Below are 26,094 nucleotides of genomic sequence, written 5' to 3' on the forward strand. Positions count from 1 at the left end.
GGCTCCATTTATTAACGAAGCATTTCCCCGTTAGCGTATGCTAAAGTGGTTATGACTTTCTTTCTGCAATTACCAAACAGCGGTAAGCTAAGATTGCTGCTGTTTGTCACAGGATGTCCATCGCCATCTTTAAATGGCGAGACCGATGCAGTCCCCATTGACGGAAGCCTTCAGCGAAGCCTTCCAGACACTGCCGGGTCCCCGTGTCATGCACATGCGCAAACAGACCATCGCGCATGGGCATTACACAAGACCCCGTCGCTGCCAGCAGCCCAGTGGAGGACCTCGCAGATGAGAAGGACTTTGTTGGACCTCGCTGGAGGGGTAAGTATTGATAAATACTAGTGGCATTTTCATTTGTATCACAGTGATACTAAACGAAAAATGCTGCTGGTATTTAAGTTCGTTAGTAAATGGGGCTCTCCGTTGCATAATGGGCAATCCGACTATATGAGTTTGCTTGTTGGAGGTTGCCATAATAATTGCTCTTTCAAAGAAAAATGTCAGCAAAACCAGCCCATCGTAATTCCATTGTCATTAAATGGGAAATATAGTCTGCATGGACTGAAATTGCTAACTGAAACACCCAGAATTAGTAACAGATTTTCCCCATGAAGATTATTTTCTCCCTGCATCCCAGAGACTGCATATAGTGAGATCAGTCTGTTAATGTCAGGCATATTTACTGTACATAAAAGAAACCTACAAAGAATAAAGAACTGACCTTATCACCCATATAACATTCACTCTGTTCCACCGTTACATGATATTTATCTCTGGTGTGGAATAATATATGTAGTTAGGACTGAGGTTCTTACCAATGGGTAACTGGAGCTGGGGACCCAAAAAATTTACAGTGTATGAAAATATCTGTGTCCTCCATTACGCTGTAGTTCAGTCTGTCTTGGGTCAGAATGACTGGTGCAAATTCTGTAAGCAGCAAAAAGAGAAGCAGTTTAAAGTATAATTCTTGTGAGGGTCATATTGATAACTGGCATGCAAGTGCCACCCTGCAAGGTAGCTGGCAGAGAAAGGCTTTTATCTATGCTAACAAGTTCTATAAGCTCACTGCTAGCTCACATTCAATTGCCGACATTTTACTATTAGCTTTACAGATAATGCTATCTCTTGTGAATGAGAGAACAGCCTCGTCTATGGAGCCTGGTGACAGTGAGTTAAAGCTTTAGCCGCTTGTCAGTTCTCCATCCATATGTACCCACGCTTAATGGTGTCCTTCATCAAACACTGAATATTCCTGTAACATCTTATTTAGTGCATTCGCCCTGTACAGGTTAGAATAAACCGCACATTTAGGGTCTCATTGAGACCCGCTCGCAAGCGGGTCGATGTTGAGGCCCTGCGCATGCGCAACAGCCGCACTGCGCGTGCGCAAGCCCCGGAGCAAGAGAGAAATTCTCTTGCTCCGGGACTCACTACAAAAGGGGCGGCTGTCGATGGTGATCGACAGCTCGCCCCGTTTTATAGGCGGGGCGAGGGGGTGGCTACACAAACGGAGGCGTTCCCGACGGAATGACTGCCATTTGGGGGTGGCCCCACTGACATCACTCGTGATGTCAGTGTTGAGCTTCCGGCTCTAATAGAGCCGAAAGCCCACTGGGGCTTGCGGTAGACGAGCCCTGATGGTCGTGATGGTCTTGACCATCGCGACCATCAACCTGGCCGCTCGCTAAAGCTGTGGGTGGTCACCCACAGCCTAGCGAGCGGCCAGGAGGCTGGGTCGAAAAATAGATGCGGCCGCCCTCATTCAGAGCGAGCGCTTGCATCTTGTGAGCGCCTCTGAATGAGTACCTTAATGCCATGTAGCACTGGTACTGTTTATTCATAACCCTGACAATTTCTCATATATATGTAATCACTTGAATGTAACCCTGTGCAATATATTTATTATAGAAAGTCTAGAAATACTACTATATATGGCGCCCATTAAAAATGCTGTTCTTTAATATATCCCCTTTGTGTTATAACAATAACCTGACACATTTATAAACCTATGATTCTTGCCAGTCCTCCAAAATCTACATGTACCAGGCTCTCTGCCGTATCCCTTTTGATTGGTTAAATGATCATATGAGGCGTCTGCAGACTACCGTCACCAAAGATCAAATCTTTCTTAATGAAATCATAGGCCATTGGCTCATTTGATTATTTGCATAACGATGCATGGGGTCGAACACTCGTACTGGACCAGTCTTTTGCCTTTTTATCATAGGCTATCTACCTTTTCCTCAGTTTTACTACTTTTTCATCCATTGTGCTACTTTTTCCTCAAATGTCTTATAGCCTCATTCACAGATTGGCACCACCTCTGATTCTTTGTATGCAGTATCTGTGCGAAAATATGCAATTGGATCCCTGCAAGCACCGCCCACAGGGGGTCATTCAGACCCGCTCGCGAGCGCAGGACGCTCGCAAGTGGGTCGATGTTACCCCAGTGCGCATGCGCACGACGGAGGGAGCTCCTTCGTGTGCATGCGCGAGACCCGGAAAAGCCAAGCTGTCGCTCCGGGTCTCGCACCAAAGGGGGCGTGCTGTCGATGGTGACTGACAGCACGCCCCCTTTGGTGGGAGTGCCGGGGGCGTGGCTGCCAGACGGAGGCGTTCCCATGGGAACGCCTACCGTCTGGGTCCGGCCCCACTGACATCACTAGTGATGTCAGTGGGAGTGATTTTGGCTCTGATAGAGCCAAAATCAGTCCAGGGCTTGCGGTCACCGAGACCCTACCGCAGGGTCTCGTCGCAAGCCCGATGGTCTTTTTGGCCGCTCGCATATGCTGTGGGTGGTCACCCACAGCTATGCGAGCGGCCAGGAGGCCCACAGTACATGTGTCATATGACGCATGTGCAGAGGGACTTCTGGGTCATAAGCCCTTGAGTCCCCTATTCGCAAAAAATAGCTGTCTTCGGAAGAGCTGTCCTTTGAGATTGTAATTGCATTTCTAGGTACATATCAGAGCCATTATTGCCGGTATGTACTCAATAAGTGGCAGGATGTACCGTATCCACGATGCAATGCTTAGGGGTATATTTATCTAAGTTCGTTTTAACTTTCATTTTGATGTTTGATTTAGCTCACCTCAAATCAAATCAAAACTTAAGAACAAATCCCTCTTCAAATCCCACATTTACTAAAATTCTATTTTAGAAGCCTTTTCTAAATCGAATTCGATTTGGTTCGATTTTGAACAGTGATTTGCTGTTCGTTTTTGCATGTTCATGTACAAATCGAACAGCAAATCCCACTTCAAAATGAACTTCAAAGCCTCAAAATGAATAGAACTGCTTCATGCTTTCAGTTTCAGCATGAGCAGTTCGTTTTGACACAAATACTTGCATATATTAGTGAGATGCATGCATATATCTTACTGTAAAATGCTTGTTAAATGTTAAATTTATAAAAAAAAATGACGTGGAGTCCCTCCCTAAAAGCACAGCTAGCCCAGGACTTTTCATAGCCAGTCCTGGTTGTTTAAGTACAGGGAAAAAGTTGCGTAGGGTTCTACTGTACTTAGCACAACCAGTACCAGGCTCTGATCCGGTCCTGGTTCTGGAATTACAGGGGAAAAAAAAAGCATAGGATTCCCCTGTAACTTCCACAACTAGCACCGGACCCTATCACCATGTTCCCCAGCCGAAACATGACCCCTGACCACTAGTCAGCCCAGGCCAGGGATCCCTGGGGAGTTGGGGACCCCCCCCAATAAAAGGGGCCCCCTCTCCAGGGCACCCCTGGCCTAGGCTGACAGCTCGGGGCTATTCCCGCCACCCCTGGGTGGTGGGTGGCGTGTTGATAGTGTAAGTGTAGTGTAAAAAGAGATAAGTGTAAACATTGTCTTTACGAGCAGAACTGCAGGTCCCAGCAAGCCTCCCCCGCATGCTGGTACTTGGAGAACCACAAGTACCAGCATGCGGGGTATTAAGGGCCCGCTGGTACCTGTAGTTCATCTGTTAAGAAATGTTTAAATAAACACAATACACACACACCGTGATAGTATAGTATAGTTTTAATACATACACACTCACACATACTCATCACCATTACTTGGACTGTAGGTATTACCTTCTCACTGTAGGCATCCATGGTCTTGGTAAAATAATAAAACAAGAAACGCGACCCATGCAACAGGTAGCAACCACGATGGTTGTTACCTCCTGAATGAAGAGCTCAGAGGCGGCTTCTCCCTTTGTAGAGCTGTGTCTGAGCGTTAATTGGCTGAGAGAGGACAGTCCCCGCCTCTCTTAGCCAATGATCGGCTCCCACCATTGAAGTCAATGGTGGGAACCGCAGAATCAACTTTAGTAACCCTGAGGCTCTCTATTGGCTTCAATGGAGGGAGCCGTTCATTGGTTGAGAGAGGCAGGGGCTGACCTCTGTCAGCCAATGCTCAGACATGGCTCTACAAAGGGAGAAGCCGCGTCTGAGCTCTTCATTCGGGAGGTAACAACCATTGTGGTTGTTACCTGTTACGTGCGTTGCGTTTCTCATTTTTTTATTTTACCAAGACCATGGATGCCTACAGGGAGAAGGGGACCAGTCCAGTTAATCTAGGTGAGTATGTGTGAGTGTGTATGTATGTAATAAAACTATACTGTCACTGTGTGTGTGTGTATTGTGTTTATTTAAACATTTCTTTACAGGTGAACTACAGATATCAGCGGGCCCTTAATGCTCCAAATGCTGGTACTCGTGGTTCTCCAAATACCAGCATGCGGGGGAGGCTTGCTGGGACCAACAGTTCTACTGTAAAGACAATGTTTACACATCTTTTTTTTTACACTACACTTACACTATCGGGTCAGGAGTAATGTTTCGGCTGGGGAACCCAGTGATAGGGTTTCCCTGGCTGTGACATTACCCCCCCACCCCTCTAGAAAGGATCTGGTGCTGGTTGTGTAAATTACAGGGGAACCGTATGCATTTTTTCCCCTGTAATTCCAGAAACAGGACAGGATCAGAGCCCAGTGCTGGTTGTGCTAAGTACAGGGGAACCCTACACAATTTTTTCCCTGTACTCTACTTACACAACCAGGACTGGCTATGAAAAGTCCGGGGCTGGTTGTGCTCTTAGGGGGGCCCCATGTCATTTCTTTTTTAACTTTAACTCTTTCTAAGCTTTTTACAGTAAGATACATGCATGCATCTCACTGGTGTATGCACATATCTGTGTCAATCTGACCTGCTCATGCTAGAATTGAAAGCATAAAGCAGGTCTATTCATTTGGAGTAGGGATGTGCGCCGGACCATTTTTGCCGGATTTGGATTTGGTTCTAATTCGTCGTCCGGCTTTGGATTTGGATTTGGATTTGCCAAACTGCGGTGACTGGCTTTGGATTTGGATTTTTTTACAAAAATTGACAAAAAAAGCTAAAATCACATAAATTGGTCTTTTTTTTTCTTCCTAGAGTATTATTAACCTCAATAACATTAATTTCCAGTCAATTTAGACCATATCACAGCTTATAATATTGTTTTCAACATTATTGGCCAAAGGTTGCAGTGAGCTGACTGGTTACTAAGCGACAAAGCAGCGGCACAACGACACAGACACCACAGTATAAAGCACATCTATGACACATTGCCACACAGCAGTGGCAGAAATGAAAAGTAGTGCACCCACCCAGTGGGGTACGGCCAGCAGAGTCACAGTACTTGTTTACAAAGTGGGCTACGGCCCTAGGAGTCACAGTGCACAATCTTATTCGCATTACACCGCACATAGGGCCTGATTCACATTACACCATAAAGTAGTGTCTCTTATTTATGTTACGACACACAGTAGTGCCCCTTTTACACAATGCCCACAGTAGTGACCCTTTTACACAATGCCCACAGTAGCGGTGTCCCTTACACAATGTCCCCCAGCAGTGGTGCCCCCTATGCAGTCCCCTTAGTAGTAGGGTGCCCCCAGTAGAATGCCCCCCAGTAGTATGCCCCCCATTAGCAGGCCCCCCCAGTAGTATGCCCCCCATTAGCATGCCACCCAGTAGTATGCCCCCCATTAGCAGGCCCCCCCAGTAGTATGCCCCCCATTAGCATGCCACCCAGTAGTATGCCCCCCCAGTAGTATGGCCCACCCAGTAGTATGGCCCCCCAGTAGTAGGCTGCCCCAGTAGCAGGCCCCCCCCAGTAGTAGGCTGCCCCAGTAGTAGCCCCCCCTGTAGTATGGGCCCCCCCTGTAGTATGGCCCCACCTGTAGTAGGCTGCCCCAGTAGCAGCCCCCCCCCCAGTAGTAGTAAGCCCCCCCAGTAGTATGGCCCCCCCCCCAGTAGCAGGCCCCTCAGTAGTATGGCCCCCCCAGTAGCAGACCCCCCCCAGTAGTATAGCCCCCCTCAGTAGCAGGCCCCTCTGTAGTATGGCCCCCCCCCCCCAGTAGCAGACCCCCCCCAGTAGTATGGCCCCCCCGCACCCCCAGTAGCGCCCCCGGCCCTTGCACAAATAAAAAAATAAAAACTTACCTGTATCCCCGCTCCCGCGCCGTCCGCTCTGTCACATGCTGAGGAGGGAGCCGGAAGACGGAGCTCATGTGTGAGCTCCAGCCGGCTCCCTCCGTGCAGCAGCCAATGAGAGTCTGTGTGACTCTCATTGGCTGCTGTAACAAACACACAGCTGCCGCTGGCGGCTGTGTGTCTGTGTCTGTGTAGGGCAGAGCGCTATCACTGCGCTCTGCCCTACACGCGAGGAGACCTGATGTCGGATTCTCTAGTGAGAATCCGACATCAGGCGGCAGCCGTTCGGCCCCGAACGGGGATCCGAGTCAGGCGGTGAACACCTGAACAGGGTTCGGGTGGACTCGGATCCCCAATGTTCGGAGCGGTTCGGATTCCACAGAATCCGAACCGCTCATCTCTAATTTGGAGTTTTGAAGTTCGATTTGAAGTTTGTTTATTGTGCTCGATTTCAAATCGTAAATAAGGGAATTGTGTCTTGGTCTATGTAAAAGTACCGATGTTTTTCTGATGTTTGATTTTGAGTGGGATTTGAGTGAAATTTGGTTTTATGTACGATTTTACATTCGATTTTGCCTTTTGTAAATCTCTAAATGCAAAAATCGAATGTGAAGTCACACTAAAATCAAAATCGAACCTTTGTAAATATACCCCTTAGTGCCTCCGTCCCTAAGAGAGAATTAATCTGGTAACATGTTGCTGCCAGCCGTCCCAGTATCTGGACTTTGCAACTTGGTAGCCAGTAATTACTGTACACTGCAACATTAGAACTGGACAGCTGATATAGTTTCTCAAGTTTGATATTCCCCTCCCTGGAATGAGTTGCAGCACCTCAATTAAAAAGTGAGAGTGATTCCTCCATACAACCAAATCTTAGCTTCATTAATCCTATGAAAGTCAGTCAGCTATTATCCAAACCGAATGCACTGCAACAATCATAAGAAAAAACCTGTGCACCAACGAGGTTAACCTAAATGTATGTATGTACTCTGGAAATCCTGTAAAGCCTTGTTCCTGAAAAATTAAGGTATTTACTGATTAAGTCATTGGTGTTCAATGTACGTGTGACATCTGCTGACAACTTACATGTAGATAACAGTAGTTTTCTATTGGCAAAATGTGAGTTTAGCTTAGGAGGGCTACATACACTTACACCTTCTCTGCAGGAGAAGGAAGAGCAGCGGAGGAACTTGCCTCTCTGCTGTAGGTAGAGATCCGAGGAAAAAGATATAGGCGATATAAAGAAGAGAGATGCAATAGGTTCCTCATCTACCAAATTCAGGTACTTGAACCTGGGAGTATCCTATTACTTCAACAGTATCTGGTTGCTACACTCTATCTCTCCCCAAACGTTGATAAATCTCCCCCTAAATCCCATAAGACTCACCATATTACAGTAAACATGAGGGAAAGAGGAAACTAGGGCTCACCAACAACATAGACATAAGCGTTTTCAAGGATGTGTCCGTGTTTGTTGTGCGCTTCACATTGCACTACAGCCGTGTCACTAGTCTGCAGGTTTTGTAGAATCAAACTTCCACCCTCCATCTTCTTATTTGGGCCAAGGTCAGAGGCTGTCATACGGGGAAAATTGGAGACAACAACATGAGAGCATGAGAAGCCATTTTGTAGATCGTATGGTGAGCAGAGTGATGTGGGTGAAACATAATTCAAAGCGGTATGAATTAGTGCTCGGGAAAGTCAGAAAGACAAAGCAAAGGAAAATGTTTTGAGAGGAGTCTTTGTTGTGCTGTGGAAGAGTCATGAGGCTCTGAGGAAAAGTTACGTCACTAAAATGTGACCACTTTGTATTGTCTTGTATAACAGAAATCTACTGAAAAGACAGGGTTATGTTTTCATCCTGCAGGGAAATCTGCTGTGTGACCACACTACCCATAAGGTCCAGTAAGCTGTCACAAATCCCATAATAGATGTTCTATATAGTTATCGTACACTGCTGAGTGCATTGTATATCTGTAAAGTCACCGTTGAGCCAGGAGTCTCCTGCCCTCTCTCCCGCAGGGTTTAAGATACAGTAGAAGTGTACGGTTGATAAAAAATAGATTTTGATTACATACCTTTCAAAGGTTCTCCATTAATCCTCCAGCTGACCTTGGGTTTGGGATTCCCGTCAACATCACAGGTGAACTTGACGTTCTCTCCTGGACCACAAATCTCATCTTTTGGCCTGTTAACCCAGTAGGGGGCAGCTATTAAAAGAAAATGTGAAATCCGTGAAAAAAAGGCTTGGTTAGAGATACGTAAATATGCCGCCAATCTACACTGCGTTCCGAATCCTGCTCAAGAAGAAATTACATAACTCATTTCTCTGTATATCAGGCCTGATTCAGAGCTGTACGCTAATGAATTCGCAGCTGCAATCCCGCACGCAGGTGCTGTGTGAAAAGTGCTGACGCAAAGCGCTGGTCGCAGATCCTCCGATAATCGACCATCTGAGAAATCCTATGACCGCCCAAAATGGCCGCGAGAACTGAACACTGGCATGTTTTCTGCATATGTATGCTGAGACACAACACAGAAATGGCCGCGCCACGCCTGCGTCTATTTTTTATCAGCCTTCTAACAACAGTATTTGCATCGATGACAATTTATCGAACTATCTTTGTCCTAACCAAGCAAAAATTGTTCATAGTTTTACCTATGGCAAGACTGTGCTGTAACCAAAAGCAACCACACTAAATGAAAGAAAAGGTTCACTTAGTTGCGATCGGTTACAGCACTGGTTACATTCATTGGATGCTACTTTATTACAAACAAATTTGCTATGTTTAAACTTAAAAGTGTAACATGTAAAATAAGCAATGCTTACTGCTATTACTTATTCCCCTTAATCCTTTAAATCTGTTTTTTTTTTAGTAGAAACCCCATGTTTGCCTCTTCCCCCCACCCATGCATTTAGAAAAGTAACCATCACATTTAAGGGGTCTATTTACTAAGCAGTGTTAGGAGACAGAGTGAAAAGTGATAAGGTGCCAGCCAATCAGCTCCTAACTGCTATCTCACAGGCTGTGTTTGAAAAATGACAGTTGGGAGCTTATTGGCTGGCACCTTATCACTTTCTTATCACTTTTCACTCTGTCTCCTAACACTGCTTAGTAAATAGACCCCTAAGCCTTTGTTGCCCATCAATGCCAGCAGTGTCATAATGATTGGCCCTGCTGGCTTTAGTAATCACTGCTGGTCTCTTGTGAGAATCACAGTGACTGAGTCTGAGGCTGATTTCTCCACCATGGGACTTCTGTTACAGATATAAACATTTTGAATCTGGAGCACCACTGAGGGAGAAAAGTGGGATAATTAGTGCCTGTAGCCCACCTTATACATTAAAAGTGGCAGCTTTCTGATGAAGATGCACGAGGGACACTAGAAAGTGTTCGGATTAATTTTAAGGATCAGATTTTTTTTCTATTATTAGACAACAGTACCAATATTATAACAAGAAACTGCTAAATAATAAGTGCTCTATGACATACATATACAGTATAATGGATTCCATGATCCCACTGGGTTTCCCAGCTTTATAAGCTAATTATTATTCAGATTTGATTATTATGGCACTCTCCAGTTTCCTACGTGTATTTTTGAGCAATAAAATACTTACAGGAGGTAGTCAGTAGTAAAGGTATTAAAAGGATGTGTATTAGTAAATTAATTGTCTATTTTTTTTTGACAACTCCTCCTATTTACAGTAGTTAGACCCCCTCTTATAATTCTTCAGTGAGGGATCTCCCCGGGGATTTGGATAAATAGAAGTGGTTGTAGAGAATTGGGCATTGTCTTGACTATGAAGCTGAGGGTCTCATTCAGACCCGCTCGCAAGCGCTTGAGCACTCGCAAGCTGGGCAATGTTGGGCTCTGCGCACGCGCAGCGGCCGCACTGCGCGTGTGCAAGCCCCGGAAGCGAGAGAGAAATTCTCTCGCTCCGGGGCTCACTACAAAAGGGGCGGCTGTCGATGGTGATCGACAGCTCGACCCGTTTTGTAGGCGTGGCGGGGGGTGGCTTCACAAACGGAGGCATTCCCAAACGAACGCCTGCCGTTTGTGGACGGCCCCACTGACATCACCAGTGATGTCAGTGGGAGAGCTTCCGGCTCTATTAGAGCCGGAAACTCTCTGGGGCTTGCGGAAGACGAGACCTTACCACAAGGGTCTCGTCGCAAGCCCCGATGGTCGCAATGGTCTTGACCATCGCGACCATCAACCAGGCCGCTCGCTAAAGCTGTGGGTGGTCACCCACAGCTTAGCGAGCGGCCAGGAGGCCGGCTCTTTTTAGTAATTCGGCCACCCTCATTCAGAGTGAGCGCTCGCATTTTGCGAGCACCTCTGAATGAGGTTCAGATTCCCATACACAACATGGGTTCCATATCAACCACAAACCTATAAATTTATACCCCTTTTATGCTAAATGCCCGAGTATTTGGAACAAGGTTCCAACCCTGGTCAGACCCGGGACATACCCCCTTTAGGTTATTCCCGGGTCGGCGCCATCAATGCTGCACACGGGTGCAGTGGACTGGTCTTCCGGCGCTTGGCGGTGACATCTTTTCCAAGTGCCGGAAATTCCGGAACTCTCCATGCTGTAAACGGGACCCGGGTCATGCGACCATGGGTTACCTGTTTACACTGCAGGGTTACACGGGTCATTCCGGTGTTAAACCCTGCAAGCTACCCGGGTTGGATTGTTGGGTCACTTGACCTGGAAATCCTACCCTGGTCCCTTTTTACACCGAGCAGCAACCCAGGTTAATCCAGCAATAACCCAGGTTTTAGCTGCGGTGTAAATGGGGTATTAAAGACACAAATTACCAAGCAAGGTCCATAGGATTCAATAAGCCTAAAAAGATCTGAGCGACTGGCATAGTAACAACTCCGAGACTCACACTCCACTGCGACTGTGTACTTGTGCCTCACTTCTCCTTCTGTGTTCCTGGCTATACACTCATACTCGCCATCATCCTCTTCTTGAACTGGCTCAATGCGAAGGGTCTTTTTATATTCATCAAAATGAAAACGATTCGGGTCGATAGAGCCAGTTAGAGCGAACCACTCGGTTACCGGAGTAGGGCTGGAGGAGATACATAAAGAATACAATTAAACAATAGGAAAGTTAATAGGAGTGAGTGAGGAGATGGGAGAGAGAGAGAGAGAGAGAGAGAGAGAGACCCCCAGTTACACTAAGGGGCAAATTTAAAAATGGACGATTTTAATCAATTAAAAAAAGCAATCGTAAATTGATAAATGTCATTGTTGTGTTTCAGGGGCTAAATCACATATTTGCTAACAGACGTGTTTTGATATTGATTTGTTAGTAAATGTGCTATTTAGCCCCTGAAACACAACATCGATGTTGATAGTTTTAGATCAATTTTTAATCGATTAAAATCGACCTTTAGTAAATTTACCCTAAAGTGTTCTAAGTCTAGAAGTTGAATCAGTCTAGTTCCCCTGAAGAAATAGCATTCAACTAACACAATTACTGACATACTGTAAAAGTCAGCCGTTAGCCAATTACTGTTCGGATACTGACACCCTCAATTCCCTACCTCAATCCTCAAACTGTAATAACATTTGGGGTGCAATATAAAGAGGTGGGACTGCTGATAGCCTACAATTATATCTAGGATAGAGTAAGTAATACTTAACCCCTTCACTCACTGCAGATCCTACATACACTGTGAGTACAGTTATAAATATAGATTATCTTTCACATCTAGCACGTTTCTTTCCCGCTTGTGGCAATAAATATTTAAATTGTTGTTTGTTGTTTGATTGTGTGTGTATAGTGCTTATGAAGGCAGAATGATTTTGAATTGTGAATAAAACACTTACATGGTAACTCAGCAAGAAGGAAATACAGGGGTCTATTTACTAAGCTGTGTTAGGAGATAAAGTGAACGGAGTTAAGATACCAGCCAATCAGCTCCTACCTGTCATCTCACAGGCTGTGTTTGAAAAATGGCAGTTGGGAGCTGATTGGCTGGTACCTTGTCACCGTTCACTTTATCTCCTAACACAGCTTAGTAAATAGACCCCATAGGCCTTACAACTGCATAACTGGCTTTGGGTGTCACTCCCAACAGAGTATGGAGGCTGTTTAGATACTTGGGGGTAAATTTACTAAAGTGACAGTTGTTAGAAGTGGAGCAACCAAGCAGATTCTAGGTATTATCTTCTAAAAGGTGCTCATTAAATGTTAAGTAGAATCTGATTGGTTGCTATGGGCAACATCTCCTTGATGTACAGTTTGTGGAATTATTTTGCTTATTGGGCAAAGGGGGCAGCACAGTGGTTGGCACTGGAGCCAAGGCCTTTTTTCACTCAGCATGCACGTAGCACAGACTATGTGTAATTCCTGCGTTCATGCAGTATATTTCCACATATTCTGGATTTCTCTGATGTCCTAAGGACATACTTAATTGGCTTGTGGCTAAAAATACCCTAGCCTGTGTGTATGTAGTATGGAAATTACATTAGGGGCTCCACTGGGGCAGGGACTGATATCCCTAAATACACTTCTCTGGTTGTACTAATTTATTGATTCTATACAAATAAAAGATAATATTTTGATATACATAATGTTTCTAAAAACTTCTCATCACACACATCATTTATTATACAATTAGCTGTTGCCCACAGCTTCGCCCATGATGAAATTGCTTCTGCCAGCATTCTTTTACTGGAGGTCTTATAGTTGTATTGCTTTGCATAGGGGCTCTGTTGCGGGACTGACCCATATGACCAGCAGCGCTATACAGACTGGTGGCAGCATCATCTTCACCCACTGCTCACACCACTGTCACTGTGTGCCCTGTGCACAGACTGCTATGTAGCCTATCCTACTCACCCACCACTCACACCAATGTCACTGTGTGCCCTGTGCATAGACTGCTATGTAGCCTACCCTAGTCACCCACCACTCACACCAATGTTACTGTGTGACCTGTGCACAGACTGCTATGTAGCCTATCCTACTCACCCACCACTTACACCAATGTCTCTGTGTGCCCTGTGCAGACTGCTATGTAGCCTATCCTACTCACCCACCACTCACACCAATGTCAATGTGTGCCCTGTGCACAGACTGCTATGTAACCTATCCTACTCACCCACCACTCACACCAATGTTACTGTGTGCCCTGTGCACAGACTGCTATGTAACCTATCCTACTCACCCACCACTCACACCAATGTTACTGTGTGACCTGTGCATAGACTGCTATGTATCCTACCCTACTCACCCACCACTCACACCAATGTCACTGTGTGCCCTGTGCACAGACTGCTATGTAACCTATCCTACTCACCCACCACTCACACCAATGTCACTGTGTGCCCTGTGCACAGACTGCTATGTAACCTATCCTACTCACCCACCACTCACACCAATGTCACTGTGTGCCCTGTGCATAGACTGCTATGTAACCTATCCTACTCACCCACCACTCACACCAATGTCACTGTGTGCCCTGTGCTATGTAGCTTTTCCTATTCAAGTGAACGCGGTCCCAAAGCACCACTCTCTACCCCTTACCGGCCACGCGCATGGTGCCACACCTATCTCTGACATTGATGATGTCAGTAGATTTTGTTTTTGTTATTGCTCAGCTTTAACTTGACAGATTGAGATGAAACAAAGTGCAGGTTATTTCTAATACAATATGATGCCGTATTCATGAAAAAAGGTTCGGTCATTTTTGCGCCATCTTGGAACAAACAGACAGACTCAACGTTCTTAACATATTATCATAGATATACTACAAGGATGACATAGGTCACGTTTTATTCAATCACTTGCATTCTAAAATGTTATCCATAAAGAGTACTTACAGCCCCTGGGCGATGCATTCTAGTTGCAGAGAGGTTCCTTTTAGAGCCAAATAACTGCTGGAACTGCCTGTAGGCATAAGCATTTTAGGCTTGCGGTACTTCATGGAGTTAGCTGTAAGAATGAAAGTGGAATAAAGATCCAGGGGAACATCACAATGTAACCATCACCATTCCTGTGATCACTTGGATATGAATCCACACTTGGCACCGGAATTGACTGTTAGACAAGTCAAGCTGTAGCCTGTTTAGTTCTCTAGCTGTAACAAAACATCTGGAACTGCTATACTGTATGTACTTACTCTGTTTAACTCTAAGCTCGATAGGTTCCTTTTGGACAATAGTTCGGGCCCCAAGAAACTGAGCGTGGCAGATGTAGTCAGGGTGGTGATCTGTTACCATCACATTGGAGAAGTACAGGTTCCCATTCATTCCCATGGTAACACGATTATCCTGATGTATGTGCAATAATGCTAAATAGTAGAGGGAGAAAAAATAGAGATTCGAAACACATTAAGATCAGTCTAATGATATGTACTTTGTGTGTCCTTTACTATAACGGTACCACTGGCCATTTTAGCTTTCCAAAAACCAAACCTATCCTTAGAAAAACTCTGAAATATCTTTCCGATCCAAATAAATGCCCAGGTGAGATACATTTTTAATTGGATTGGAGAATTCTCAGGAGTACTCATTAATGTAAAGTCTGCGAGTTTCAAGAAGCAAACTCGCTACTCGCAATTCGCACCTAATTGGATTGACTCCTAAGTGGGAAATCAGAACGCCTAGACACTGCGCACAATGCCTGAAATGTACTAGACAAAAAAGGCATTGATCTCCGTCCACCAGGCAGACAATGGAAGATAGTCTACAATTTATCGCTTTGCATAAAAGCATTTAGGGATGTGGTATGTTAGGTTGACATTTATTCCCTATCCCTAATCCTAATTCCTACCCCAAACCTCAACCCTAATGCTTAACCCTAAACTCCCCCAACCCCACAGCCTAAAGCTGGGTAAACATTAGATGACTTGTGTACCCAGCCGACAACTGATATGACAGACGACATATTGTGCGGTCCATACACACATGATCTAATGAACGATCGCTCGATATGTTGTTCCCCGTCACATCCATATGTATGGGATCGGCAGTCACATCTTCAGATTGTGCAGCATGTACGGCAGATCTGAAAATGGGACGGACAACGCGGCGGGAGCGTGCATAGTTTGTACACGCTGGACGATTTGAACAATTTGATGTTCCGATCCATTGGAAAATGACAAATAGTTAAATCGTTAATCGTGAAGCTTAACCCTAACCTTCCCCCGCAGCCTAACCCTAATACTACCGGCGGCACCTAGCCGTAATTGTCGGCATTCTGAAGATGTCGATATGTCGAATCGTGTCAACATTGTGATGGTCACCATCGACCATGTGACCAGAAACCAGCGCAATGCGCAGAATGCCGAGACAATGGGCCTGATTCAGAGATTTTCACAAAGCCTATATTTATGCAGATTTAGCAAATGCTTGCCATTGCGCATGCATGAAAGCCGCACTGAACACGCGCAGTGATTGCATTGCGATTACGCTCGTACAGAGGAACCACTCACAAAGTGAGCGACAGGTAGTCAGTGTTTGGGGGTGGTTAGAAAAACATAGGCGTGTCTGACAGTGTAGTGTTTGCTGATGCGCAGACATGACTCACACGCTGCATGACTGCCCGATGTGCGTCGATGTTACCGATGTATACGCTGTTGCATGTCGCTGGAAGGATATGAGAAGGCAGCAGTGGGCGTCCCTGTGCTCGACGATACTTTGGAAGACAATAGCTTATTTTAGCAACTGTGATCCGCGAGAGTCTGCAGTAGCGATTACTTTAGTGTAAATCTCGGGATCAGGCCCAAAGTATGTAACAGCATCTTCATATCTCACTTTCCCTAAAAAGTTTTTGTCCAATGTCCACTGTGCCTTTAACAAATAACTAATGTAAAAAAAAAACATGAAGAAAGATATTAGGGAGTGTATTTCGAAGGGACAGGTTTTGATTTGTGGAAGGTATTGTCATTTTATTATATTGCCTTGTAATCAGAAAATTAAGTATAAGATGATTTCCTTATTATAAGAGATTAACCAGATTTTTGGGGCAATTTCATTGACCGTGATGCTGGTGACACATTGTTCAATCTACCTCGCACCCCCAGAGTTGCACAGTAAAATGGGCGAAGTTCTCTTCGCCACCGCACACTGCGGATAACTGAATTGCCCCCTCTGAAAAGATCGATATCAAACAAACGATATTACGCAAAGGCCAAGCTGATACCGGAAAGATACCACAGCATACAGTGACAGGAAACAGAACTTGTCCACTGGATCACTGGTATTATGGTGGACACATCCACCAATATTGGCAGTAATTCACCAGACGACATCAATCATGAATCCTGCACATAGCTTGTTATCAGGATATGCAAGAAAACCATTGATACATCGATTTTCTCTAACAGCTTAATTTTACACTCATAGAGATCTTGGTCTGGTTAGATTAGGGTTAGGCTGCAATTTGGGTTAGGGTTACATTTAGAGTAAGATTGAATGGGAAATGCCACTGTCGACATGCCAACACCCTGAATGTCAACATTATATATCGACATTATGGGCCTGAGAGAACGCACGCACTCGGACGATGTTTTCGCACTGCGCATACTTATGCATCGCACTGCGCATGCGCAAACTAGCCAGTGCAAGCGGGTAAGGTTACATAGACTACACGCAGTGTGTACGCAGACCATTCCGTAATTGATTGACAGGAAGTGCCGTTTGTGGGTGGTAATGGGGGGTGGTTGGCCAAACGCAGGCGTGCCAATGCGTTTGAACACGTTGCAGGGGCGTGCATAAATGAGTCATTGCGAGGTCATACGGAGCCTGAGCTCTCATTGCGTGCAAGAAGTTGCTGAAAGTGAGGTCTGGTCAACCACTATTATGCTAATGTGTTCTATGGTTCTCGATGTTTCCGCTCTCTTGTGGACTACTCAGGCTGTGAGTAAAGGGAGGTGGGCGACATTATATATTGCTGGGCGTGCGCATCATGTGCTGCGGTTGCCATGCGTATGCATTGATTAGCATATTCTATCAGTGTCTGGGTGCGTGCGTTCTCTCACTTGCGTTCATTGCTGAATCGAGCCCTAAGTTTTCGACAATCTGTCTGTCGACAAAATATACCACACCTGTCACAAGGGTTTGAAACAATGATACAGATACCGTAGCAGAAAATACATCTCAGAAACAAAACTCTTTCTTAAAGATCTTCCTTCCCCCCCAACATTAGATAAAGTCAAGGGCAACAACTTATTCCCATGGAATAACTTCCCAGCCCATAAGTCCAATCTTTTTAAGTAAAAAAGTTTAAACCAGGTGATATTTTTACATTTATCAGAGAAAATAAATAAGCCCAAGTTTGTACTCACTGCTGTTCATCCAGAAGATCCGTGGGGGCACTGAGCTTTTGGGGGAGTTGCAAGGCAATACAACGGAATCTCCCTCCTCCGCCTCAACGGGTTCTATTTTCTCTTTCTGCCATTTAGGCATGGCTACGAGAAGACAACATCAAATATTATTATTATTAACCATGTTACGACAAGTCCTAATGTGGAAAATCCTTCACTGCCATCTGCTCCTATGAAATTAATAAGCTCACTGTCAATGGTCTTATTATTCCTGCCTATGTCTCTGTATCTATTCTTCCTTCTCTCATCAATGAGTATGTGATTAAACTACAGTATAACACATTACAATACTGCATCACTAAAAATATATACAGTAAATTATATATTTATTAGGGTTTTCTCTGACTCCTTTACTCCTAGGCTTTGTGAATATGAACAGAATATTACATTTCTCCTTGTTACGTGACCTGCATTTACATTTATGGCCGTGCTATATAGCCCTCTGTCATAGAATAATATCAATATGCAGATACAGCCCTATAATTACACAAGATGTAGACTCATTGACCCATGATGCATTCAATTGATTTGAATAATACAATAAATATAGTAATTTATGCTGATCGGGAGCATGCAGAGACAGTGTAAATCTGTCAGTTTAATATAGGTATTCAAAGAACCACAGGAATGCAGTTAGAAAACCCATTCTTACTGTTGCTGATAAAATCATTACTCATATGAGACATATACTACATTAGGTTTACTTTATTTCATGAGGTATCTAACCAACTAATGTCAGATACATTAAAGGGTGGTGGGCACACACTTGTCGATATATCGTTCGTTTGACGAACAATATTTTGCATAGTGCATCATCGGGTGTGTACACTCGTTATGTCTGTGAATGTTATAATTCGCATACATATCAGGCCGGCCCTGCAGCACAGCCAATGCCGGTACATCTGAAAGTTATAACAGTGCACCACCATGTTTGTACGAGCGCCCCGACGACCGCCTGAACACTGGCTGCAGGGACCGCTGACAGTGACATCACAACTGGTTGTGATGTCAGCCCAGTTGTGATGTCAGCCCAGACACGTTGAGCCGCCAATTGGTTATTGTGTATAGCTTACCAATCAGCAGACTGGTCCGCTGACCGATTCGTCGTTATATTTGTACACAACTTAGATGTAAATGTTGGTCCATTTACCTTTGTTTGATTGCATAACTACTGTACTTACAACTGCTAATGCTAATTACCTTTTGATCAAAGTATAGTAGAACAGACATTTTTTTCAAGATTCAGTTTCTGTGCACAGTGTAGTGGTACATGCGAATGTACTACCATCCTTGATTTGATTTATTATTTACTGATTTGCTTTTTTAGTATTATATATTGTGATTATATGTACTGTGACTATCTATATGATTATTTATTTTTTACCATGTACACCTAATGCTATACAGAGTTCTCATTCTTCCTTTCTCTTCCTCCTATCTTACCTGACCTCCCCCATTCATTCCCACCATCTCTTCCCAGCTCACACAATGTCAGTGGTACGAGACAACAACACAATGTTTTAGCATATTGTTATGTTTGTCGCTTAAGGATATAACAAAGCTATTCTACACTGCATCTAGTTTTATATCCTATCTCTGCCTTATGACATACAGTAAATATATGTCAGGAAAATACTGCGGGAAGCTAGAGAGAAAATGTCATGCATGTTGTATACAGTACACGCAAATAGATCAATGTTATCTGTATGCTGGAAGCCCCTTTAAAGCTAGGCTTTGAATCTACTCTAACTGATATTGCTCTTTAGTACTCAATTTTCAGGTGCCAAGTTCTAAACTCCAATATTACACATTGTTCCTCTTTATTACGCTGCTAAAAAGAGATGGGGATGATTACAATATTTATCATGATGCATTAGGGGATTTGGCGACAACAAGGCATATTTGGTTGAAGAAGCCTCTCCTGGGTACAGTACACCTAGGACGCCCTCTGAATCTAGATGCACCACTGCTGCCAAGTAAGCAATGGTTTCTATCCACTTTCAAACAGATAATAAAGTGTATTCACTCCAGATTCTGGTATAAATTAATATATAGAATGTCAGTCTCCTGTGTTAAAAATTGATGGGAGCTTTATCATTCGTATCGTTAAGTAATTAATACTGAAGTGAATTTATTACTGTGCAGTAAATATATGCTATTAAATAAACTGGACATTCTCTTTCATTCATAGTGCAAGGACAGCTGTTAAATATAGACTATTTGGCAGAAGAGAGCAATAACAGTGAGCAGCAGTTTTGCTATGACCATACCCATACACGATTTGCATTCAACGCCTACAGTATGTATGGCTAGATTAATAGAGGAGATGTGTACCCCTGGTGTTTAAACTTTAAAGTCCCATTTTACATCATCTGCACCATAGTTACTGAGGAAACGGTCTCCATGGTAACAGCACACAGCCAGAGTAGGTATCAGGGTGTAAGGAGATTGTGCTGTACGCAGCCTGTGAAGGTCATATAAACCCTTTCATATGAATACTTTACTTTTAATAAATTCTTAACACCAGTCTTCTGCTTTTGTGATTATGGAAACGTTAATTAAAACCGTTTGCATTGCAAATTTTCCTGTCAGCAGGGCAGCTATGAATTAACCCATTTAGTGTAAGTGCACTCTACTCCACTTAAATTATAGACTAGTCAGCCTATATCTATTAGAGGTGACAGAATACATGTTGCATTGTATGGGAAACCTACTTTCAATGATAACATGAATCTCGTTTGACATGGCAGTGCCCAGTTCGTTTGTGGCAAAGCAGCGGTATTTGCCCTGGTAATCCTTCATGTTTCCATTGGAATTGGAAATATATAAGTTCCCCGAATACTTGTCTAGCTTTACTCGGAAATCCTTTGGTTCAAACGGCAATCCGTCTTTTTCCCAGGAATACCTGTATGAGAAACAAAATGAAAATTATTCTTCATTCTTCGGGCTAAATGTAATAGGGTGCGAGTTCTTTTGCAAAATCAAACTCACAGCTACTCGCACAGTTTGTAGGTGCGAGTTTGTCCCGCAACTCGCAAATGTAATAGGGTGCGAGTTGTAATAAAATGTGAATGAGTGCGAGTACACTCACAAATTATGTGGGGTCCCCCCCGAAAGCATAACCAGCACCAGGCTTTTTGAGCCAGTCTCGGTTGTGAAAATATGGGGGGGGGGAGATGTAGGGGTCCCCTGTATTTTACACAACTGACACCGGGCTCCTGAGCCGGGCCTGGTTGTGAAAATAAGGGGGGAAAAGATGTAAGGGTCCCCATATTTTACACAACCATCACCGGCCTCTTTCTAGTGGGGGTGTAATGCCACATGCAGGGGACACACTTCACTGGCTGGCTCCCCCGGCCAAAGCATTCAGCACCCCCTAGTAGTCAGCTGAGGCCGGGGATTCCTTGGGAAGTGGGGACCCCCCAATAAAGGGGTCCCTCTCCTGGTGACACATCAGGCCCAGGCCGATAGCCCAGATCTATTCCCCACACCCCTGGTGGTGACAGGTGTGGAGCTAATAAGTGGTGTAAAAAATAGATTGAAAATTGTCTTTTACAGGAGAACTACTGGTCCCGGCAAGCCTGTTCCGCTTCCCGGTACTTGGATAACGACAATTACCGCAAGCCTGCTGGTAACTGTAGTCTCCCTGTAAAAAAAAACATTACACAAACACTGAATATTGTATGCTTTTATTACACATTCACACACGACCAGCTCAAAGAGCTTGGCACTGATTGATGAAAATACGGGGGACCCCTATGTCTTTTTCTCCCCAGTACTTTCACAACCAGGACCGGCTAACACCCTCTTACATTTAGCCCTTCATGTCCCAACAATTACACTAATTCTTTGTGAATTAATAGGATGTATCACCATGAGTATATATTAATTTAGCACCCAAAATTATTGCATATATAGACGCAGTCAAGTCCCAATTTTACATTCACTGATTTGATGATTTCCTGGTATTGATGCCAATGTTTTAGAAGACTCTAATTCCTTAATGCAAATGAATGAGATAATTTCCCTGATTTTTCACTCTTTTTTTTTCACATTTTACACCATGAAAATTACCCAGGTACAGTATTTGTAAGGTTATATTGGTGGTAGGGATGTTTTTTATTTATTACTGCAGTACAGCATGGTAATAGATGTAATGCTACAGTAGCACAATTGTGTGCATAGGGAGAGATGTATCAAACCATTTAAAAAGGACAAGTTTAGAAATTGCTCATAGCAATCAATCACATTCATACTTATTTTATAGAGTGTCCTAGATAAATGATCAGGGCCGTTGAGAGCAGTGACAGGCCTCGGTACGGGGGAGGTGTGGTCAAATTGGGAAGGCCTGGCCATGCCCCTCTCATCTTTTAAAAAAATGGTACGCGTGTGCTGGCAATGGGGGGCTGATTTGTCCCCCTCGGCCAGGGGTCAGTTCCTGGGGAGCGTGATCAGTGCGATCACCCCACCCAATACTTGCATGGAGAGAGAGGACACGGAGACTACTGCTGTGAGCAGCAGTAGCCTCCCTGGACCCTTAGCAGCCCAGCACACAGCAGCGTGTACAGTGCTGAGGAGAGAGACAGCAGTAATCTCCTCTCTCCCTGCCTGATGTCCTACAGACATAAGCCCCCCGCAGGGCCCCTCCAACCTGCCCGGATAGTAGTACCCGCTCCCCCCTTCCCTCTCGGCACCCCTGTAAATAATAGCCAGAAGCTGACTATTCGCTATATTCAACTTCTTGACTTGTCCTCTTTAGAAAGTTTGATACATCTCCCCCATATAGATGGATCTATTTGTTTAGTTACTGACATATTAGATTTTTTTTTCTCTTATGAACAAAAAGATTTGTTGGCCTATGGCAGTGATTCCCAACCTCGGTCTGAAGGCACAATAACAGTCCTGGTGTTAGTGATATTCATGCTTGAGCACAAATGGGTAAATCAAAATACCTAAGGTACTAATTAAGTCACATGTGCTCAACTATGGATATCCTTAAAACCTGGAGGACTGTTAGTGTGCCTTGAGGACCGTGGTTGGGAACCCCTGGTCTATGGGATACTCACAAGTTTTGGACATTTTACATGCTGGGTCAAACTGGAATAATAATAATAATAATAATAATAATAATATTAATAATAATAATGTTTAACTGGCATTTGTCCCACTATGAAAAGCAATGTGCTAATTCATACATTTTATAATATTTGACAGTATTTTCTAAAAGTTTTTAAAATCCCAAAGCTCTACATTATGATTGTCTGTAATTTTCTAATTCATCCCTTAGTTACATAGAGTACTATCTAATTATACATTTTACACAATTACTGTATATGGTTCATTATATATATATATATATATATATATATATATGTATATATACATATGTGTGTGTGTGTGTGTTTTTTCTAACAACAAACAAGACATTGTCAACATTATCATCTTATTAGAAACATGACATCCGCATACTGTTACATAGAACCCATTGTTCAACAGCAGTGTGATAAGGTATGTACCGATGTGTCCTTGCTGATCTAGCCTCAATATGTCATGCAGCGCGATATGCCTGGCGTCAGTGAGCCGTCAGGTCCCATGCAGCTCTGATAGCGCCCGGCGTCTTTTTGTGCCTGAAAGTGCATCTAACTCGCAACGCGACGGTACTAGGAAGAACTAAGATACTGTGCTGATTAATTTGATATATGACACTTGTATATCTGTGGGCGACTAAGACTGTACAAGGAACTTGGCGTTGAGAAAAGGTGCGGCCGCTGCATCGTAGCACTTCACATGCTGATTGAGAGACTAGTCATACACAGATTTACAAGTGTCTCATCAAATTAATCAGCACAGTCTCCTGGTGCTTCCTAGTCGCATCACAATGCGGCACAAAAAGACGCAAAAAAGATGACCGGCGCTAGCAAAGGCTCAAGCGAGGAGTTGCGCTATGAGCGCAATACAGCGGGAATACAGCAGCGCTCCCATAGCACGCCCATGAAACCGCCCCTTTTTGCGATCACTTTAGGTCACCTCCCAGTTTCTACGCTGATACGACCAGGGATCGCAAACCCCTTCTCAAGTGTTAACGCATACGTAGGCAATTGTGAACAGCAAAGGAAACTTGGGTTCAGACGTGGGCAGTTAAGGGATACTTGCAGGGGTATTCAATTTGGAGCGAAAAGTCCGTGCCGGACTTTTCGCTCCACATCGCTGATTTTCCTGGGATAAAGTATCGGGCGCGCGCCCGCTTTCTCCCGTATTCAATTAAAAAGCTACGAAAACGGGAGCCGGCAAAATAGGATTGGAAAAAAAAATGGGATTTACCTGGAATAAATTGTAGTACCCCCCTAAAGCTGTCAAAACATGGTGGATCAATATGGGTACCCCCGTTTTATCCTGCAAATGAAAGTCGGGGTTTTAAATAGCCGCGGCAGGTGTTTTTTATCCGACATTGAAGAAGTGATGCAGAAGAGCACTTAGGTTATTTTTTTCGTTTTTTTAAGTGGTCCCATCAAATTTGAGGTACATGAAAATGGGTACTAGCATATTTTTATGTCCCTAAAGTAATTTTTAAAAAATTCTTCAAAGATGCACCTGCCACTAATAATCTATTCTAGAAAACACCTGCCGCATACTTGCAGAATAGCCCTGAACCTATTTCCCTATTTTTAAACACTTTTTTCAAATTTTTTTTTTTTCACTCCAATTTTTAAATATTTTTTTTGGGGTGTCCCTAATTTTTTTTTTTTACTTTTTTTTTACACAGTTTATTTTTAAATGACATTACCAGAGTTGCAGGCTATTTTTTTTTAAGCCTGCACCCCTAAACCCCAATTCTGCACTTTTTTTCGCCACCTATTCAATGGTGAAAAAAGGTTCGAAAAGTCTTTGAAATTGAATACGGGGATAATTGAAATCGTCGAAAATGACGTCATCGGCGATTGAAATTTTCGATACAAATTGAATACTCCTGATGGACTTTTTCGCGCATGTGCACTAGCAAAACATCGGTCAACTGCGGGTCTATCGGCACTGCTTGCATCTATATCAGGCCTGAAGTCAGACTGACAGGAGCTGTCCTTTATTAAGTGCTGAAAGTAATGATGGTGCTCTATACAATGACAAAGGTGAGTATATGTTTGATGAAATGTAGTCTCATCAGTCAAACCTCCCATGAGTCTCCTGAAGAAACAGCAAGACTTAGAGGCTTTACTGTTCCAGGCAAATAACTCATGACTTAGCTCCGTAACAAAACATTCTGTGTGGCTATAACTTGAATTTATGTTCCTCTGCATTCTTAAAAACATGCCTTTGGGCTCTGCCTCATTTGCATCAGATCTGGCTCATAAAAGCGCATATGATAAAATGTCACAAAGCAAAAATAAAAGAGCTATTTTAATAGTACAAGGATAAAAGTTTCTATTTTTCCTCTAATGTCGGTAATGTGTGTTCTTGGCTATGAGGTGTGCCTTGGTGAACTTACCAAGCTTTGGAATTCTCTTTTGCTTCACACTTGAGTGAGAGGTCATCGTTGGGGTACACCACTTGACTTTGTTTAGGCTGCTTAATAAAAGCTGGAGGAAACAATTGTGCTAGAAAAAGGAAAAACACAAACTTACTTAGTAGATATTCTGCATCAAATAACATGTTTACTGGCATGCAAAATACCCACAATAAGGGGTAGATGTACTAAGCATTGTAAAGAGATAAAGCAGAGAGAGATAAAGTGCCAACAAATCAGCTCCTAACGGTCATTTTTCAAACACAGCATGTAGATTGACAGGTAGGAGTTGATTGGTTGGTACTTTATCTCTCTCCAAGGCTTAGTACATCTACCCCTAAGTATCTATGCCTATGGTAGATGAGGCACATTCTGCAGTTCTATAGGGCAAAGGTGGGAAATATACAACCCTTATGGGCATATTTGATTAACTGCGAGGTCCAATTGTGCGATAACACTACACAGGAGGATATTAGGCCAGGACAACTTTGCCTGGTTATGCTGGTGCCCCATACAAGTGTGAGCAAAAATAAGTGAGATTTTACCTACTATAATAACTGCAAAGACACGCAACGTAACCTCGCAGCTAGCTGAATGTGATCCTTAGGGTTTGTAGCTAGGGTGACCCTGCTAACAAGGAGTCATTTTCCACCATTACGGTCTAAAACAAACAACATTGCCATATAATGATGCATCACTGAACGGTGATGTTTTCTCACTTACAAGCCAGATACAGGTTATTCTGCTGCTTATGCTGTGTGAACACATTACCTGGG

General features: G+C 43.8%; 1 protein-coding gene across 2 annotated transcripts in view; it reads right to left on the reverse strand.

Annotated features, from left to right (window-relative positions):
• Positions 1–26,094, reverse strand: part of L1CAM (L1 cell adhesion molecule) — a 223,560-nt gene that overhangs the window by 60,037 nt on the left and 137,429 nt on the right. For both annotated transcript variants that reach the window (XM_088471131.1, XM_088471130.1), the window contains 9 exons: positions 25,301–25,409; positions 20,535–20,725; positions 17,782–17,904; positions 14,614–14,784; positions 14,315–14,426; positions 11,368–11,552; positions 8,545–8,676; positions 7,897–8,040; positions 819–930 (listed from right to left, as the gene is read on the reverse strand). In XM_088471131.1, the coding sequence (XP_088327257.1) occupies positions 819–930; positions 7,897–8,040; positions 8,545–8,676; positions 11,368–11,552; positions 14,315–14,426; positions 14,614–14,784; positions 17,782–17,904; positions 20,535–20,725; positions 25,301–25,409 (1,279 nt within the window). The remainder of the gene's footprint in view (positions 1–818; positions 931–7,896; positions 8,041–8,544; positions 8,677–11,367; positions 11,553–14,314; positions 14,427–14,613; positions 14,785–17,781; positions 17,905–20,534; positions 20,726–25,300; positions 25,410–26,094) is intronic.

The sequence above is a fragment of the Taudactylus pleione genome, unplaced genomic scaffold (genome assembly GCF_031769625.1).
Source record: "Taudactylus pleione unplaced genomic scaffold, aTauple2 ptg000110l, whole genome shotgun sequence".
Classification (NCBI taxonomy): Eukaryota; Metazoa; Chordata; class Amphibia; order Anura; family Myobatrachidae; genus Taudactylus; species Taudactylus pleione.